This window comes from Typopeltis vanoorti, chromosome 13 (genome assembly GCF_054136105.1).
Source record: "Typopeltis vanoorti isolate ZY-2024b chromosome 13, IOZ_Tvanoo_1.0, whole genome shotgun sequence".
NCBI lineage: Eukaryota > Metazoa > Arthropoda > Arachnida > Uropygi > Thelyphonidae > Typopeltis > Typopeltis vanoorti.
In genome coordinates, this window is record NC_143561.1 from 86,101,099 (window position 1) to 86,120,494 (window position 19,396).

At 34.4% G+C, this 19,396-nt stretch overlaps 1 protein-coding gene and 1 long non-coding RNA gene across 6 annotated transcripts in view; one reads left to right on the forward strand and one right to left on the reverse strand.

The window, feature by feature from the left end:
- Positions 1-19,396, forward strand: part of LOC150100333 (uncharacterized) — a 173,289-nt gene that overhangs the window by 102,352 nt on the left and 51,541 nt on the right. The window contains exons 3-4 of one of the 5 annotated variants that reach the window (XR_016549224.1): positions 9,300-9,397; positions 12,852-12,945. The exons of 1 other annotated variant lie outside the window; for it this stretch is intronic. This is a non-coding gene — a long non-coding RNA (uncharacterized LOC150100333). Of the gene's footprint in view, positions 1-9,299; positions 9,398-12,851; positions 12,985-16,395; positions 16,414-19,396 lie in introns of those variants that run through there. 3 more of the 5 variants (XR_016549225.1, XR_016549226.1, XR_016549222.1) reach the window with 3 other exon arrangements.
- Positions 1-19,396, reverse strand: part of CCT3 (chaperonin containing TCP1 subunit 3) — a 226,398-nt gene that overhangs the window by 60,759 nt on the left and 146,243 nt on the right. The window contains exons 9-11 of the mRNA XM_090402340.1: positions 16,214-16,296; positions 12,823-12,889; positions 10,123-10,255 (exon numbers count right to left, since the gene is read on the reverse strand). Of these exons, the coding sequence (XP_090258466.1) occupies positions 10,123-10,255; positions 12,823-12,889; positions 16,214-16,296 (283 nt within the window). The remainder of the gene's footprint in view (positions 1-10,122; positions 10,256-12,822; positions 12,890-16,213; positions 16,297-19,396) is intronic.

A 19,396-nucleotide genomic window follows, 5' to 3' on the forward strand; every position in this document is an offset into this window, starting at 1 on the left:
CACCCAAATGTGCCCTAGAACAGCTTTGCAGGACCAACAGCTGTTATTACCAACTGAGCTCCTGGACATCATTATAAATCATATGAAACATGATCGCCAGTGCTGTAAGGGATGACCAAATTCCTTATTCAGGTACTTTTTGACGATCTCATTTTGATCACTTCATGTACTCATTTTGCGAGTATTTCTTTCACATCTCATATCATACTGCTTTTCACCAAATGGAATAAAAATTCATAATACAGTTTTTGATTTATCATATTTCTCTCTCTGTTCCTCAATTTATAGAAACTAGTGTAGCTGGTTTAACTCATGGTCTTATCTGATTCTCTAGATCAGGGGTGGACAAGATGTCGACTGCAAGGCGCCTGAATGTAGCAAATTAAACGAATAAATAGATTGAAAATGAATATATAAATGATAATCAAAATTATTAATTGATAAAAAAATTGTCAAACTAATTTATTTCTAATTTGATGTAAAGTTTATAATTTAGCGGTTAAGAACTAAGCCATCGCTTTACAGCAGTCACGTGATTCGCTTCATCCAGAAACGTTCGCTTGACGGTACTGAACGTGCCCAATGGTAACACGTTTGATGAAGTGTACACTGGCAGTTGACAGTCCATCTGTGTATTGTTCTTGATCAAGACTCTTGCAGCCAAAGTGTCCCGATTATCCAGTATTTTACTACTGAATAATCCCATGAAATTGTTTTCCGTTCTTTAGTGTATATTATTTTAAATTAAGCAACTGAATGCAATTAGTATTGTTAAAAAACAATAAAAAAAAAACAATTAAGGATAACAGTGAGTGAGCCAAGAACAAGTGTGAAAAAAATAAAAACTTATCACTATCATAAAGAATGGGAAGATTTTTTCTTTATTATGATGAAAGACAAATACATATGTATAATTTGCAACGCGAATGTGGCTTTACCGAAAAAGCAAGCGTTGAAAGACACTGAACTGTTCATAAAAACTACAAAGAAGATTATCCATAGGGCACTGCCTTAACCTTCCAAACGGCCAGGACGTCTATAGACATCCAACTAAATCTGGATATGATTCAGCCCACCTGTTTAAAGAACCAGGATAAGAAGTGCAATTTGACCATCCTGTCCATTAGAAGGTGTGATAAACCCTCATGCCGAAGAGAACGGTTAATCGGATTATCTCACGTTAGTAGCTACCTCTCAGTTGCTTATAACAAAAAACGCACATCCTTGTTCTATGCTGGGTAACTGGATTTTAGTTATATAGGATAGACTAAGAAATTATTTATATTTTTGTTTTCTCTTTTTATTGTACAATACAATTTTAATTTCTGGACAAAATAAAGGTCTTGTATAATTTCTTCACTTAAATATTGCCTTACCTTGGAGAATCAATTTCATTTTTAATTTTTTTGCGCTAATATTTTCCTAATCGCTTTCTAGACAAAACATTATTCTTTGTTCTTGAAGAAATTAATTCACGATAATTATTTGAAATATTCTTTTAAAAAAAGAAAAGAAAACTGGCTGCCGACGTTCCAGATTATATTATTTTTATTTTTGTACAAAACCATCGAAATCGAATAATACTTCACAGATTTCCTTTAGGACATACTGGAGCAACTTTGCTTTATAGAGAATAACGTGAACTTCTTCAATCATATCACTAAATTTTTTCTTTATATTATATAGTAATCTACTGTTCTTTGTACTTTTGCTTTCTTGGTTTCCTTGTATAATTGGTCATTACAAAATGAAATTAACAGTTATGATTTAAATTTATATGTAGATATTTTCTGCATAATTCAATTATTTTATTCTCCAATTTTTAAAGTAAGCAATACATTTGCTTATTTTTATCATTCAAATGTGTATGTATATCAAATGTGAAATTTCATTTCCTTTCACAATAGAATTGAACTTTATTTTGCCTCTGATAGTTTACCCCCCCCACCACCACCGTTGCATCACTATCACGCACCTGAAAACTATTATGAAACATAGGTATAGTTTTTATTTAATACGTTATTTTTCTCTAGTAATTGTTCCGCATAACTTTAATTTTTCGATACTGAAACTATGTGGTGATTATTATAAATTAGCAAATTATAAATAAAAAAAATATACATATTATTTCCTGATTATTATAAATCAGGAAATTATGTGATATTCGGTAATAGGCGAAATTAATATTTAAAATCACTGTCATCCTTCAAATGCAATATCAGAATAAAGAAAGTGGAAAACCAAACAAAAATTTCTGCCTGAAAAATATTCAGATATTGCTTGAGGCTCTTTAGTGTGCTGCGTATTCTATTGTTCTGTTTCTCAGTGGGGGTTAGTGATCTCTGTTTGCTTAGAGTTGGGCAGAAAGGAATAATTAGTATGTATACCCAAGACACAATTCATTTACGAGATGGCAACCAGCAACAGCAGTAGCAGTGACGCTCAGGGTAAGAAAAGAAAATTTCGTGAGATGCAGAAAAGTTGGAGCCCTCGCCTTTCGAGCAGCTCTTGTTCTACTGATGAGGAGAGAAATCTTTCTAGCTCTGAAGTTAGCGATCCTGCCTGTACTTTAGATATGTCTTTGTGCAGAAAATGGGTGATCGCCACTGAACGTATACACCAGCTTGTTTGTCCATGGTTTCCCTTCATAGGTAAGCCAGGAATTACTGAAGACTTTGACTCCAGCAACATTTTAAGCTCTTTCCGTCTATTTTTAGACAATGATATTCTTTCCTTCATAGTGGAACAGACTAACCTTTATGCTTGCCAACAACATTAGCAAGTTGAGTACAGTCTGCATTCTTGCAGTAAACTTTGGAGCCCAATAGATATCAACATGCTCCTTACATTTATAGCACTCCTGATTGTGCAAGGTATCGTGAAAAAGCCAGCTCTCGAAATGTACTGGTCTACAGACTGGATTCTGAACACACCAATGTTTCGTGATGTTATGAATGAAAAACAATTCAGTCTTATCATGAAGTATTTGCATTTTCAGAATAATGAGGAATACAATCAGGCAACACATCCTTGCCCAGTCCTTAAAAAAAATTGATTTTCTGATGAAAATCTGTCAGAAATGTAGATCACTCTACATTCCTGAGAGAGACTTGAGTATCGATGAAAGTCTTATGCCAAAGGTAGACTGAAATGTAAGCAGTATATTCCCAAAAAGAAAGCGAAGTATGGAGTAAAATTTTTTATGCTTTGCGAATCGGAAAGTGGATATCTTTGAGATTTCAAACCTTATACGGGAAAGCAAACTGTAATCGAGCATGATAAATATTCGGATCTCCCCTTGTTGATGCATGCAGTAATGCAGTTACTAGACCCTTTACTGGGGAAAGGTTACTGTATTACAATAGATAATTACTATGTCCTGAACTCACTGATTTGCTTTTACAGAATCGTACAGATAGTTAGGGTACTGTAAATGTAAAAAGGCGAGACATGCCTCCAGATCTGGCTTCAGGAAAGCTATTGAAGGAGGAAATCCGAGCTTATCAGCGAGGGAAAGTCTTTGCACTACGTTGGAAAAACAAAAAAGATGTTTTTCTGCTGTCTTCCCTGCACAATCCATCACAGAATCCATGGAGAAGTATGGTTTGAAGAAAGAAAAACTCATTGCTGTGTGTGCATACAACGACACTATGGGTGGAGTCGACAGGTGCAATCAGCAGCTATCATTCTACTCTGTAATGAGGAAACAGCATAAACAATATTACAAAAAAGTGTTTGGACATATATATTGGATTTTGTTATTTGGAACAGTATCCTCCTGCACAAGAAAAAATGTTTGTCTACCATAACATATCTAGAATACAGAATAGAAATTGCGAAAGCATTGCTGCATGCACATGCGCTTTCTTCAGCAAGCAGAAAAACAGGCAATCCTGCCAGACATCTGAGGTCGAACGCTGCTAACTCCAACCATTATCCCGAAAATCTACCACCAATAGCTAATAAAAAAAAAACCTGCATGCAAATGTTATGTATGTAATTAAAAAAATATCAGAAAGGAAACAAAAATCTGGTGCCCTGAGTGTAAAACTGCTTTGTGTGTTTACCCTTGTTTTAGGGTGTTCCACACTGTTCAAGAATTTTAAATTCTGAACAGTATGAAATAAAAAATGTTTCTTTTCAGGGCATCAAACAGTCCTTTTCAGGACTACAAATATTGATAGAGGGATACCTGAATGTACTGTTTCCTTTTCATCTTGAAGGCTAATTTTAAGTTATTTTTATAACACAGAGTGATATTTTCGAAGGAATAAATAAGAGGAACTGGAATACTCTTTCCAGTTCCTCTTGAACTGGAAAGAGTATTCCTGGTAAAGTATTTCACCAAAACAATAAAAAATAATAAAATAAAATCTACCCTTATATATATATAAAATGATAAGCCTTTTTATGGCACTTTTTTGAAATGTTTTGAAACTCAGGGGCTACCCTGAGTGTCGAGTCTTCAGAATTAAGGGAGAACCGGCCTACCAATCCAGAACTTGGGGGGGTTGGGCACCATAGTGGTGGAGTCCCCCCTTTTAAAGACTTGACACTCAGGGGCTACCCTAGACGCAAGGGGTTGGAAACCCGTTTCGAGTCTTCAAATTTGAGTCATCAGAATTCAAGAACCGGCCTACCGGTCTGGAAAATGGGGGGGTTGGGCATGTCCCCCCAGCTAATAAATGAAATATATAAATAATAATGTGAACATTTTCACCTTGCCAACACTCAACATTGATGTGATATGGGTTCCAAATTTCTTGTTTCATATGTAGAAAGTTTTTTTACCTTGGGTATGATATATGTTAAAGATACCAGGCTATTTTAAATATAAATCTGGTTTTTTACTCCATTTCCCAAGTTAGACTTGCAACACTTGCAGGCACAAACTTGACTGACTTGTCTGTTTGCTTACTTGGGAAATGGAGTAAAAAACCAGGTTTATATTTAAAATAGCTTGGTATCTTTAACACACACACACACACACACACACACACACTACAAAGTTTTGTAATAAAAATTTCTGCTATGAAGTTTGAATCAACAATATTATTACTACCTTATTTCTGTTTCTCGTGTGGGAGAAAAATGGTAAAATGTCACTCTTATAATATCAGATGTTATAATGGCAAAAATAGTAAGAAAAAAGTCATTTGCACTTTCTCTTCAAAACACAAAGAAAGAACATTGTAAATTCAGCCAGTGGAAAAGAAAATACTACATATTTTTTCTTCCATTATCTGATTTTTTTTTCTTGTAGTACAAAGAAGAAATCACTGCATATAACATGGAGTCTGCAGGAGGGAAAAAAATCTGGAAATTGGTACATTATAACGAACAGAGAAAACATGTCAAAAAATTATTCATGTAAGATTCTTCAGCAGACATAATTTTCTTCTAGATTAGATATCTAAAGTAACTGAACCTTTGCTACTATTTTACACTAAACTGAATGGGTATGTTCCCCAAGTGATTTATGTTTGTAACAGTTGTCTTGCGAACGATTTATGAAATAAATTCTCTGAAATATCCGCAGATTGATTACGGCTATACTCCCCCCCCCCCCCCCCCCAAAAGAAGATTATGAAACACATATGCACCTTTTCTTTGAAAATAATTCAAATCCTCTTTTTTTTTTCAAGATAATTGTATGAAATAATTTCTCTTTTTCGATAATAAAGTGAAACTGATCATTATAAATTAAGAAATTATTTTGGCATAAATAACGTATAAGCATGTAAGCAAAATGTCAGTATTTCTGTAATCAGCAATCGAAAAGGAAACAAGACATTCTTGATGTATTCTGCACTACAGCTTAAGGCACTTTAGTGTGACTTTAATGTTCTCCCATTTCTTTCTCAATAGCACAGAGAGTAATAAGCCTCCAGCTTTTCAGCAGCAGAAGTAATATTTAGATTTTTTTAAAGAAAAACAAACAAAAATCATACTACTAAACTTTCTTTTGTGTGGTATGCATATAAACAATTTTGCATGATGAAAATATAGCATATTATTTCTAAAATTTCACATAATTTCGGCAGACAGTAGAACAGCTGGTTTTAGATTGCAAATAAATAGTACAGAATTAGAAGCTTCACGGTACAATACGATTGCCGTATATCTTTTGTCAAAATGGTAAAATGAAGTAATAGATTTTGAATACTTTCTAAAAAAGCTTTCAACCTGTAGAAATTTAGAGTAGTTATGCAATTGAGTTCCAGGAAAGAATAAGGAGGGGGGGGGGGAAGAGAAAGCATTAGAAAATCTTCAAAATGAGCAAAAATTTTGAATCATTCCATATATGACATTTTTCATATTATATTTTCAACATATCTACACGGATATGCACTGAACATTATCATAATATGCATAATACAAATAAATAAATAAAAGACGAAGGCAAAGAATCACTGCTAAAATATCATTGGATATAAATTTTTGAAACCAAAAAGACTCACAATTGGAAACCGAGTAATGCAATTTAGCATTTTAACAATTTTTTTTTTAATTTTGTCTTTACGAATAACAAAAAATCATTTCTAAAACTGAAATGTGATGATCCATATAATGCTATTTGGCTAGAAACGAAAGCAAAAGTACATATTTATTTCATAAATATTATTTAAAAATATAAATCTTTGACATAATATTTTCAAACCAAACATTTGAAAATTCTGAAATTCGAAAAAAATTGTTTCTATATTATAAGTAAAGGGAAAGAACAATCAGTGCAACTCTTCCGGTGCACTGATTTGTAGACTAAAATACACCAAATTTACTATCATTAAATAGATTCATTGCAAAGGCTGATCTGTGGTCATCTCAGGATTGATTATTTTCATCATCATCAAATTCCTGACTTGTACCATCAAAGGGTGTACAGGACATGATAATACAACATGAAAAATTTACATCATTACTAACTTCCTATCTACAATTTTCCTCCAAATCAGTCTGTCACTTGTCAAGACTCCAATATTATTATCATTATCAGATCTTATATTTCTATCGTCTAAGGCACATTGTACCGTGTCAATCCACCTATATCTTGGTCTTCCTATGGGTCGTTTTCCTGCCAACCTGGCAGAAAACACTTGTATTAATAATCTTTCCTCGCCCATCCTGTTTAAGTGACCATACCACCTGAGATTAGCTCTGCTAATGCATTCCTGGATGATGACAATGTCAAGTTCTTTCCTAATATCCTCATTTTTAAGATGATATTTTCATTGATGCCATCTGTTAATGCCTCTAATCTTTCTCAGGACTCTCATATCTACAGTCTCTAGTCTTTGGTCAAGTGTTTTACTTCTGACCAAGCTCTCAGATCCATAAGTTAAAACCGGTTTGAACACTGTCTTGTATACAACTAATTTAGTGTTCAAGACTAATTTCTCTATCTTATTCCATATGAATTTATTCAGTTGACTTCCTACCATACCAGCTTTGTTGATTCTGTTGTCTATTTCCATATTTAATTTACCATCTTGGAGTGCTTAAGGGTCAAAGCTGTATAACTGAGAGGAGACCTCCACATAGCCTTTAAAGGAATGCGGAGAACCGACCAGGCTTCTGACCTAATGTCCAATCCTCACCTTCTCATGGTGCACCCTGTTGGGTATCTACTTGGATACTGAACGGACGAGGATGGGCTGGCAATTTGGGATTTGGCTCACCAAATTGTATTCTTATTGGTTAAACCAAAATATAGAATGATGGTACAACATGACAAAATTTCATGCCGGCTGGGGCGTAGCCCGGTTAAACAAGGCCCCCATTGTTTTCGCCAGGGAACCAGGGCGAACAGCGAAAAGTCAGCTACTGGAACAAATCTGAAAATAAACCCCAACCCAACATCACCAGAGTTAAAGATCGGTACTATCAACGTAAGAAGCCTGAATGGCAAAGAAATGGAGCTAGCTGAGGAATTAGATGAGTACCAGATTGACATAATAGGGGTGACTGAAACAAAAAAGACCAAAACTGGTGAGATCTTTCTGAGCAATAAATACAAAATGTTATATTCAGGCAATGACAATCAAGGAAAAGAAGGAGTAGCCATAGTATTCAACACAAAATACGAGGCTAATCTTCTTGAATGGCAGTCAGTCTCAAGTAGAGTAATGTGGGCAAATATGAGAATGGGGAACTGGACAATGAGACTTATTTGTGCCTATGGTCCCACAGAAGGTTCTACTAAGGTAGAAATGGAGGAATTTTTTGAGGCTCTTTAGAAAAAGCAACTGACACAATGAAAAATTGGTCCTTGTTGGGGATCTAAATAGCAGAGTAGGAAATGATTGCGAGACATACAAAAATATTTTGAGAAAATTTGAAGAAAATAGCAGAGCTAATAATAATGGCAAATACCTGTTGGATTTCTGCTCAGGATATGGTCTTGTTATTACTAACATCGTGTTCCAACATAAAAATGCGCACAAATTCACATGGAGAGAAGAGGCAAGGAATAAGAAAGTCTCATTGAATATGCTATTGTTGAAAGTGATGTTTTCTCCCTGGTGCAGGACACCAGAGTGTACAGAGGATTTGAAATTGGAAGTGATCACTATTTAGTCTTGAGCAGGATAAAATTGAATTTCATATTGAAAAGAATAACATGTAAGAAAGTTTTAAAGTGAATAAAAGTTGAGCAGCTCTCAGATGTGAACTGTAGACTAAAATACACAAAGATTATTGAAGAATAAATGAAAGAGTTTGAGAACAGGAATCAAACCTTGGAGATTCAGTGGCAAGCTCTGAAGAAAACATTGATTGATTCTGCCAGAGAGGCATGTGGTGAGGTTGTCTGCAAGGATAAAAAAATCAGAGCTCCCTGGTGGACACAGGAAGTTAACAAATCTTAACAAATACGGTTGCATTAAGCTTCCGAAGATTTGGGAAACACTCATCACCAGAGGTCCCACCTTACATTCCTGGCCACCTACTACCGCCCATAGAGGGCGCTCCACCTAGATAGGACTTTTAGTGTCACCCACGTGGTTGGGCTTAGTATTGTAAGTTTTTGTGTGCATGTTACATTAATTGTTTTTGTAATCCCCATAGATGTCCTAGTGACTAGGACGAAATATAGGAGTATTAAATTCTAATTTAATTCTTTCTGAGTGTTGTAAAAAATCCATTAAACCTCCAACATAATGTCCTCACAGCACTTAAGCCTCTACACAAGAATAAATTTTTTATGTTATCATATTGTGTGGTACTTTGTATATAATTATTTTACTACTTCCTTACTTGCTGATGCTAGAATTATGTTTCACACCATTAAATTGTTACAGGGAACTTAGTTTTGGAAAATGCAGTTATCTATAACGTGATCTCCGATGACCTGTTGCCATAGAAGCAGCGAACTAATATCCTGGTACCTTTGGAAGCGGTACGGCCTGTAGTATATTTCTTTACTTCCAAGATAACCTGAAAAATAGTTTTTTTTTTTTTTATATAGAAATGAATGATGGTGAAGAGTTTGTGGAATGCTCCTTGTGAAGACAGGGATCATTTTCCACAGCATCTTCTATAGACATTATCCCTATAAGAATGCTCCTTACTGAAGAAGTCAAATCTGCAAAGTTTGGCTAATAGCTGGCAAAGAAGGACATGACAAAAAGAGAGAATGAGAGAACAAGGAGTTATGCCTGGAATTTGTGTAAGAATGTGATTAGAAAGGGCATGAGAAATTTTTTACTAGGGGCATTAAACGAATGGAATGGGTTGCCAGGTGTGTGCATGAGAGGTTTGTCGGCAAATGAGCTTATGGAAAGGTATAGGTATTGTGTGCAATTCACACTATGAATAATGATCAGTAAGCCTCTGGAACGAGGCTTACTGATTGATTTGTACTCCATGGTAATGATAACAATAAATGTACCTTTTAATTGGCTTTATGGAATAATAATTGGATGGTTTATTACAGGACATTTCCTACAAAACCGATGGTGTGGAGATTTTCTACATTGAGATCAAATGTATTTGCTGTCATGAACATTTATAGAAAGATTTATTTTGTTAAATGAGTCATAACCAAATCAGAACTCTTATTAAAATACTCTAAAGAAAATTGTGTTAATAATAAAAAAAAAAAAACTCATTTTTCAAACATACCACTAATGCCTTTTTCTGTAATTACAACATCAGGTTTAAGACGAATGATCTCTGAACACAATTGTTGAATATGTTCCTCTTCTAATTCCAAAATACGAGAAAAATCTTCTTCTTTTAAGATCTCTATGTTTGTCTAAAAACAAATAAAAGATGTGATAAAAGTTACTTTGGACTTAAATATAAATTAATTTGTTAACAAACTCTTTTTAAAATAAAAAGCTACCAAGAGAAATAGGCAATCTTCAAAACATATGATATTCAGATAAAATAAAAGGTAAAGGTAAAATATAAGATAAAAGGTAAGGAATAAAAATACCAAATATATTTGGAGCCAAAGAATTTTTTTGTTGTTGTTGTTCTATATAAAACAAGACATATGTGAATACAAGAGGTATTTTGAAGTCTCTGTGAGAGAAGCATACAGCTATTATTATTATTATTATTATTTTTTTTTTTTTCTAGTAAGAGGGAAACATGTGCATACACCTGTAAGTTTATCAGGCTGGTAACAGACAAACATGAAAAGACTATATTTTGATTTGATGCATTTAAAAATATGTGGCTATGAAACATTTTCAGCTAACATAGTCTAAACATGTCTAATTATCCCAATTTGATAGGGATACTTTAAAATTACTCTCAAGTTTGCAGTAATGTGTAAATTCAATCCAATTATGCTTGTACTTTTCTTGCATTCAGGGAGTACTTCTGCAATATCTAGAGAAAAAGCTGGTATCATTCTACTTTTCAAGCTCCCATATCAATGATGTTTGTAAATAGACTCCTACTTCATCAAAACAATACATTTCACTTCTCTGGTGAAATATGGTTTGATCTTTTACTGAGAGACATTAGAATTGAAAAATATTATAAAATTGTCTTTTTGTCCCTCTGGATAGAATTTTAATTATTTCTACCTATTGTTTGTATTTTGTCAACTTCATTTTCTGTATACTCTCATGGGGTCTAACCAGAACATGACAAATATGCTCGCCCACTTGTCTGTGGTGATTAGCAGCAGACTGAACAAAATAGTATATATTTTTTATTGAATACAAATTAACTGTCATTTTTTTTAACTTTAAGAAAACACAGAATATGCATAATATCAGGTCATTCTAGTAAAAAAATTAATGCAACAAATTTTTTCTTTAAAAAAAAAAGTTGTTTTTGACTCTTATTTCCAATTATTTATCAGGCATCTTTGATGCTCTTATAATTCAATTTTTTAAAGCACTCCTAATCGAATCAAGTCACATATATCTTGCTGTTCACACTAATTTTTTTAATGTCATTTTTGCTTCAAGCACTTTTTTTTTGTTATCTCTCATCTACCCCCCCCCCCCATATCTTAGATTAGCTTTGCTTACACATTCTTGACTGCAACATTATAGTCCAAGGTTGTATCTGAATTCCAAAATACATAGATTTTGGGAAAATGCACAATATAATAAAAGTAATTCATGGTATGAACAATTAGTGTTTATTATATGTTAAGTACTCTTACTTTCGTTCTTCTCACATATAATATATCCAGTAGAATCCTGTTAACTGGAGCAGCCATTTATTTGAGGCAAATCTTATTGAAGCAAAAAAAAAAAAAAAAAAAAAAAAAAAAAAAAAAAAAAAAAAAAAAACAATTTCTTCATTTATTTGGGACAGGAGATGCAGCAATTATTCCTCTGAGGTAATCACTTGTAAATGGTTAGTTGGTTTAAGGTTTATTGGCACAAGGAGTGCAAAGATCATACAGTGCCAAACCATAGCTTATGACTCTTCACTCCTCTCATTGACTAAGCTTATACAGCATATTGAATTTTAATGGGGACAGTTTCAAACTAGTGTCAGATGAGTACACTTGTACAATAGCAAAATATGTACATATTTAAATTTTCCTGATTGTCAGTATCAACAGAAAACTGTTGTCCCTCGTTGTAATCCTATTAAAACATACCCCCCCCCCAAATGACCTAGTTCAAATCAAGGGCCATTCGCCTATTTCCGGTCACCTTTATCTGGCTGAGATACTGAAATCTATGGATGCATACTTGATACAATAGCAAGATAAACTGCAAGAAGCATAGACAGGCCACTAAAAAGAGGGAATATCCCAAAAATGGAAGCATAAAGGAAAGGATTCCGACAGTGAAGAAGCGCTAAAATCACTGGTTCTTCATTATAACTAATGAGAAGTATGCATTTGTGGGTCCAATGCTAAAAAGAAGTCCGAGGAGCTAGCTAAGAAGCTGGGTTATGATGATTTTAAAGCAACAAATAATCGATTGTCTTGATGGAAATGTAAGCATGTAAGCAAACATAATTAAATGTTTAAATATCAAATATTTTCTAATATGTTGTGTATTTTGTTTTAATAGGATTACAATGAGGGACAACAGTTTTCTGTTGATACTGACAATCAGGAAAATTTAAATATGTACATATTTTGCTATTGTAATTAATATGAATAAATGATTTATTGCTGTTTTTTTAACTATTAACATGAAGCTTTGCATAATTCAGCCAAAATGTTCTAGTCAATTAACTGGAATCTACTGTATACATTATTTTCAGTATTAGTGAAACTGATAATTTATGTTCCCTTGAACTTCACATTAACTAGTATTTAAACTCTTAAGTTGTAACAAATGTTTTCATAATATATAACATATAAAAATTAATAACAGACAAAGTATTAATTACCTGACTTTCTCCCTTCTTATATTCCAAAGGGCAATCAAGAAGGAGAATGCGTGGATTTTCAATTCGCCTGAAACAAAAAAACTTTAAGATCTTAAATATTCATTCCAAGCTGTTTGAATTATCATAAAAATTATTATATTATTGGCAAAATGTCTTGTAATATAAAAAAATAAAACTGAGTACAATGGCAGTAGAAATGTTTCTTTTTATAACTCAGAATCCATATAATGTGAAATAATTTCATTTTCAATGACTTTCACATTAACTACTACTGAAATTTAGAACTAATGAAAAACATTTAAACAAGTGAAACAGTTAAAGAAAATACTGACTTGAGCTTATGGATATAACCACAATAATAACGAGTGAGTGAGTCAGATTTTCCTTTAGAATAATGGGAAATATGTGAATACTGCTAGCTGAGTGGCTGAATGGATTGCATCTCATCCCAACATTTAAAAAAAAAAAAAAAAAAAAAAAATCTCAGCTCTCCAATCTATAGGCTGCATATTTTACCACTGTGGTATCAATGTTTGTGAATGTCTTCAGGTGTTAGATATATATCATCTTCACTACCCAGTGTATGACTACCAGCCTGCTTACTGGAAGGCTGAAATAAGTTGAAAAGTTCCATGTCGGGGTTTCTAGATTATGTAATCCTTAGCTCACTCACAGTACTATAATTTTGCCATTTCTTGTATGTGGGATTAAAACACACACACACACACACACATATATATATATATGTGGAGGCTGTTCAATAAGTTATGACTATATTTATACAGAAAACAGATTACCTTTAATCGGCATCATTTACATGGTCTTCTTCGAAGTAACTACCATGAGACGCAATGCATTTGTCCCAATGTTGTGTCCACTTCTTAAACACATGGTGAAAGTCCGTTTTTTGAAAGTTCTTTCAAAACTGCCTCTGCAGCTTTTACACATGCTTTGTTGCTTTCGAAATGGTGGCCTCTTAGTGGCTTCTTGAGCTGAGGAAACAGCCAGAAATCGCATGGTGTGAGATCAGGACTGTATGGAAGATGTGGTAGGCTATCTATGTTGCTCTTCTGCAAAACGTCCACTACACAACCAGCAATATGTGGCCTTGCATTATCGTGGTGCAATAAGAAGCCATTCTTCAGCAATGGACGTTTCCTTTTGACGTGCTGTACCATTGTCTGTAAAACATCTGCATAGTATGAGCCGTTTACAGTATTCCTGGGTTCTACAGTGTGTTGGTAAACAATGCCTTTGTAGTCTAAAAACATTATGGTCATAACTTTACCAGCCGATTTTACAGTTTTTGCTTTCTTGGAGGTAGGCGAAGACGGATGCATCCATCCACTGCTTTGTTATTTCATTGTAGGGTCATAGTGATACAACCAAGCTTCATCTGCTGTAATGATGCGTTTTAAGAAGTTGCCACCTTCTTGTTCCAGTCTTTTTTTCCATTCTGTGCACACATCCACTCGATGCTGCATTTGCTCCGGTTTCAAGAGTTTGGGAATCCATCGGGTGCAAACACGTTTCAGTCCCAAATGTTCAGCCAAGATTGAGCGAACACTTCCCACAGAAATATTCAGGACAACATGCAGCTGGCGTACTGTAATTCTGCGATCTTCCTTGATGATAATTGTGTTGATCATTGTCTCTGTGATGGACATTGAAGGTCTTCCCTCACATTCAAAATCTTCCACATTTTGCTTTCCTTCTTTAAAAGTTTTATGCCAGCGAAAAACACTTGCCCTCGACATTGCTTCATCGTGGAAAGCTTCGCGTATCATGTTAAAAGTGTCTGATGCCAATTTTTGTAAACACACACAAAATTTAATCGCATAACGCTGTTCCAAGGATGCTTCCAATTCGATGACTGGTCTCGTAAGCGCACCGAAACAAGCTTGCGTTTAGTCATGTGACACTCTGGCACATCAGCCCGTATGTGCCATCTATCAACCTCTTTTGTTAATACAGACAGCAACATTTCTTTATTCCACAGAAATTAATATTGTGATGAGTGGTTTTGCGACAGTAAAATTAGTCTTATTACTTATTGAACGGCCCTCGTATATATTTTATATTCCTATAAGCTGTGATTATTTTTTCTTCCATGCTAAGGAAATTATTGAGTATATTTTACAAATCATTCATTTTCAAATAATTCTCAGATTAGTGTGATAACATTTTGTGCTTTTCTGCTATCAGAAAATCAGACAGCAGAATGCACAATTACTCAAAACAAGAATTACTGCATCTCCCATTCTTTAATAAACAGACAATTAAATAATTTTGTTACTCTCAGATGTCTGTTATCACTCAACGCAATGCTTCAAATCTAACCAACAGCACTACGTGTCAATTCATTCAACTTTGCTAGTCCATGTGGGAATTGCAAGCAAGCAAGCACAATTTGTTGTAATTACTCAATTCACTACTTTCTGTGTGATGGACCAGGTATGAAGCAGAGGAACAAATGATATTTGCTATCCTCAGTAAAAAGTATGCTTAATAAGCAATTTGGTGCTACTCAAACATCTGTTTTCAAGTTGTCTGGATAAGATAAAAATCTTATCTTACAACATCTATTTGATCTCATGCTGGAGGTTTAATGGAATATTTACAGCACTAGGAAAGGATTAAAAACTAATTTTAATTACATTTCGTCTCAGTCACTGAGACATCTTCATGAATTATAAATAATTCCTGTAACACACACACACACAACACTAAATGAAACATGTGGATGACACTAAACTCTCATCTAAGTGATGTGCCCTCTATAAGCATTTGTAGGCAGTCTAGGATGTAATGTGGGACTTCTAACAATTATTGTTTCCTAAATTTTGGGAAGTTTTATGCAACCACATTTATTTAAGTTAAATTGATTTCTGAGCTACTGCAGAATCTAAAAACAATCTTTCCTTTTTAAATTTACTATGGTGGTTTTCTTCAAGGATCCCCTGTGGGTTGTGTCCAATACATGGTCTGCAAAGGTCAGATTGACCATGCCATGATTGCAGATGTACGATTTCTGTTCTTCTGAACAGATAGAAGAACCTCCATAGTTAAGCATTTCTGTCTACTCCAGATGCCTAATAATTTTTTTACCTCAAGATACGTATGTCCGACTGCATTTTTTTAAATATTATCTATGCATGTCTTCTCATCAATTATTTCATTTAATTATCTTTCAAAATAATTACTCTACACAGCCAAAATATTTTTATTTTCAGTTTTGATGTCATATTTATCATCTCTCATTCCTTTGGAGTACTCTATTCTGCATTTCTAAGCCCCCCACCCCCCATCTCTGATATTTATGTACCAATTTCCCAAAGTTCATAAAATGTGCTTTTAAAAATACAACCAATAGGAATTCTAAATTAATTACCTCCTCATTTTTGGATGTGTAATATCTTTATTAACCATTATTCCTTTTAATACCCTAGAATCTTCAACAGAGCCACCAGGAATCTAAAAATAAAAATTGCTTTTAATTTTATATTAAATTAAGATTACATTTTAATTTTTGAACATAAGTACTTTTATTTACTTTAGTTCTTTATTTTACAGATGGAATTATCTACTTTGATCTCCCCTCACTCCTAATTCCAAAGTACCTTATTATAACCCCACAGATCAGGAAGGAATAGAAAATTACAAAGCAAACTGCATATATCAGAGATCTTCGTTTAGTTATAATAACAGCCAAAGCAACTATGGCTAGGAGGTCAGTAGACAAATGTCTACTGACTGCATGTATTCTCCAGTCAATGTTGTTTTTATGGGATGAAAAAAAAAAAATTTCTGTAAATTTTTGATGGAATAGCAAAGAAAGAGATCCTTAGAGAGGAAGTTAACTGAAGACTAATAATCAAAGTCTGAAGATTAAGTATGCAAAATGAGCCATTGACTGCATGCCTTAAAATGCCTCTCAATACACCCACCCACCCAGACTGTTTCCACTAATCTAAATAATTGCTCTGAGTGCAAAAATTATTCTTGCTAGTATGGAGATCTTCATTCATCACTCCATTTACATTTTCCAACCACAATTCAAATCTCGGTTTTTCCATACTTGTTAAAAAAAAAACTAAATATTTTTTTAATAGTTAGTAGTAGTGATGAAACTTGGTATTTTCAGACTGTAGATTAAGACAAGGTTTGCTTTTTTTTTGTTGATTGTAGGGCACATCTAATTTTATATTCATCAAACAGCGAGTCATTATTTAGAAGTTTTGGCAAGGTTACATGAAGCTGTTCATAAGAAGAAACTCCAACTCTGGCTGAATAGGTTCAGCCATCACCACCAATGCATGATGCAATTACTGTACTTGAGTTTCTGGTTTAAAAACTGATGACAAAATTGAACCTTCCTTCATATTCCTGACTCACCAGCCTGACCCCAGGCTTGCATGAAGTGATTAATTCTCTGACAGTGTGGTTGATCCTATCTACATAGGGTATTATGACTGTCAAATGCATGTGTCCAGAAAGTTGATATGCATGTTTTGTTGCAGGATTTTCCTTCCTGGAAAATCCTGAAGCCTCTGTATGAAATCAGCTAACCTACTTCAATTGAAAAATCCTGATGAAGGTCCATTGCATCCTAGATGGGATTTAAACCCAGGTCTTTCCAAGTGAACCACACAGACTCTTAAAAAAAACTGCATTCTATTCTATGCTGGCTGAAACTACATAGCCACAGTGATGGTATCACAGTGGCTATGCGTATGAAGTTGTAACTGGTTACACAGAGGGTCACTGCTTATTTTTTTTTTTTTTTCTTTCCCAGAGACCAAGAGCTCAGTAAAATTTTCTCTGGATCAGTAAAAAGTCAGTTACTGACACAATTCAACCTCAACAGAATAAAGGGTAAAAGCTGTATAACTGGGAAGAAACCTCCTTTTTTAAGGAATGCAGAAAACCGACTAGAGTTTCTGACCAAATTCCAATCCTTACCTTCTTGTGGTACACCCTATTAGGTATCTACCTGGGTACTGAATGAAAGAGGATGGGCTGGAAATTTGGGATTTAGCTGACCAAATTGTATTCTTAGTGGCTTAAATCACAATGTAAAATGATGATACATCACGACAAAATGTCATGTTGGCTGGGGCGACACCCGGTTAAACAAGCCCCCTGTTGTTTTTGTCAGTGCAAACAATGAAAAGTCAGCTACTGAAACAAATCCCAGACCACATCCCAACTCAATATCAGAGTTCAAGATTGGTACTATCAACATAAGAAGCATCAACAGAAGAATAAGATAAGTACAAGATCGACATAATAGGCATGATGAAACAAAGAAGACAAAAACAGGTCAGATCTTTCTAAGTGATATAAAACGTCATAATAAATTTAGTTTAATCCTTTATCCAAGTGTAAGCAAACAAAGCTTGCGCCTGAAAATATCTTCAGGACTGAGGTAAGGTAGTGCAACACCAGGCAACTCTGAGCAAAGGTGGACCAAGCTCTCATCACTCCTTGTCTCAGTATCTCCCATAATGTAAAGCACATCTCCTTGCGGATATGTATACTGCTATGCATTAAGGGAAGGGCCACTACCAAGACCGGTTTCGACCTTTATTGAGGTTTCGTCAGTGGGAAGCAAACCCAAACATGCCGATACTAAGGCAGAAGCAATAGGAGAGGTCATATTTACCTATAGGAGTTGCCAACAGGTGTACCACCTTGTTATTGAATTACTCTCGATTTAGAGAAATTGGTGTATACCGCTTTCTATACTACTGCAAGGGACCTGGTATACACCAGGTCCCTTGCAACTTATTTTGGCTAAGCAGGCAGGACAGTGAATATCGGAATTTCTGAACACAAGGACTACATCCATTTTCACAAGTACAGCCATTCTGGCCTTGCAGACCATGCTCCGGATACAAGTTATGTGAGCAAATATCAGAACAGGGAATTGGACAATCAGACTGCAGAAGTTCTACCAAGGGAAAAATGGAGGAATTTTTTGAGGTTCAATAAAAAAGAAAAAGTTGGGTCTTGTTGAAGATCTAAACAGCAGAGTAGGAAATAATTGTCAGACACAGAAATATTTTGGAAAAATTTGGAGAAAAGCACAAGCTAATAAAAATGGTAAAGGCCTGCTGGATTTTTGTCAAGTCATGGATGAGTTATTACTAGAACAATGTTCCAACATAAAAATGTGCACAAATTCACATGGAGAGAAGATGCAAGAAATAAGAAAATACGTTATAGTTGATAGCGATGTTTTCTCACTGGTTCAGGATAGAAGAGTATACAGTGGATTTGAAATAGGAAGTAATGACTATTTAGTTTTGAGCAGATAAAATTGAATTTCATATAAAAAAGAAGTGTGTAAGGAAGATTTAAACGAACCAAGGTTGAGTAACTTTCAGAGGTGAACTGTAGACTCAAATATACAAACATCATTGAAGGAAAAAGGAAAGAATTTGAAAACAAGAACTAAACATTGGAGATTCAATAGCAAATCCTGAAGAAAACATTGATTCAGATTGAGAGGCATGTGGTGACATTGTCTATAAGGTTCTGATTTCATGTAAGGTTCTTGATCATCACGGAG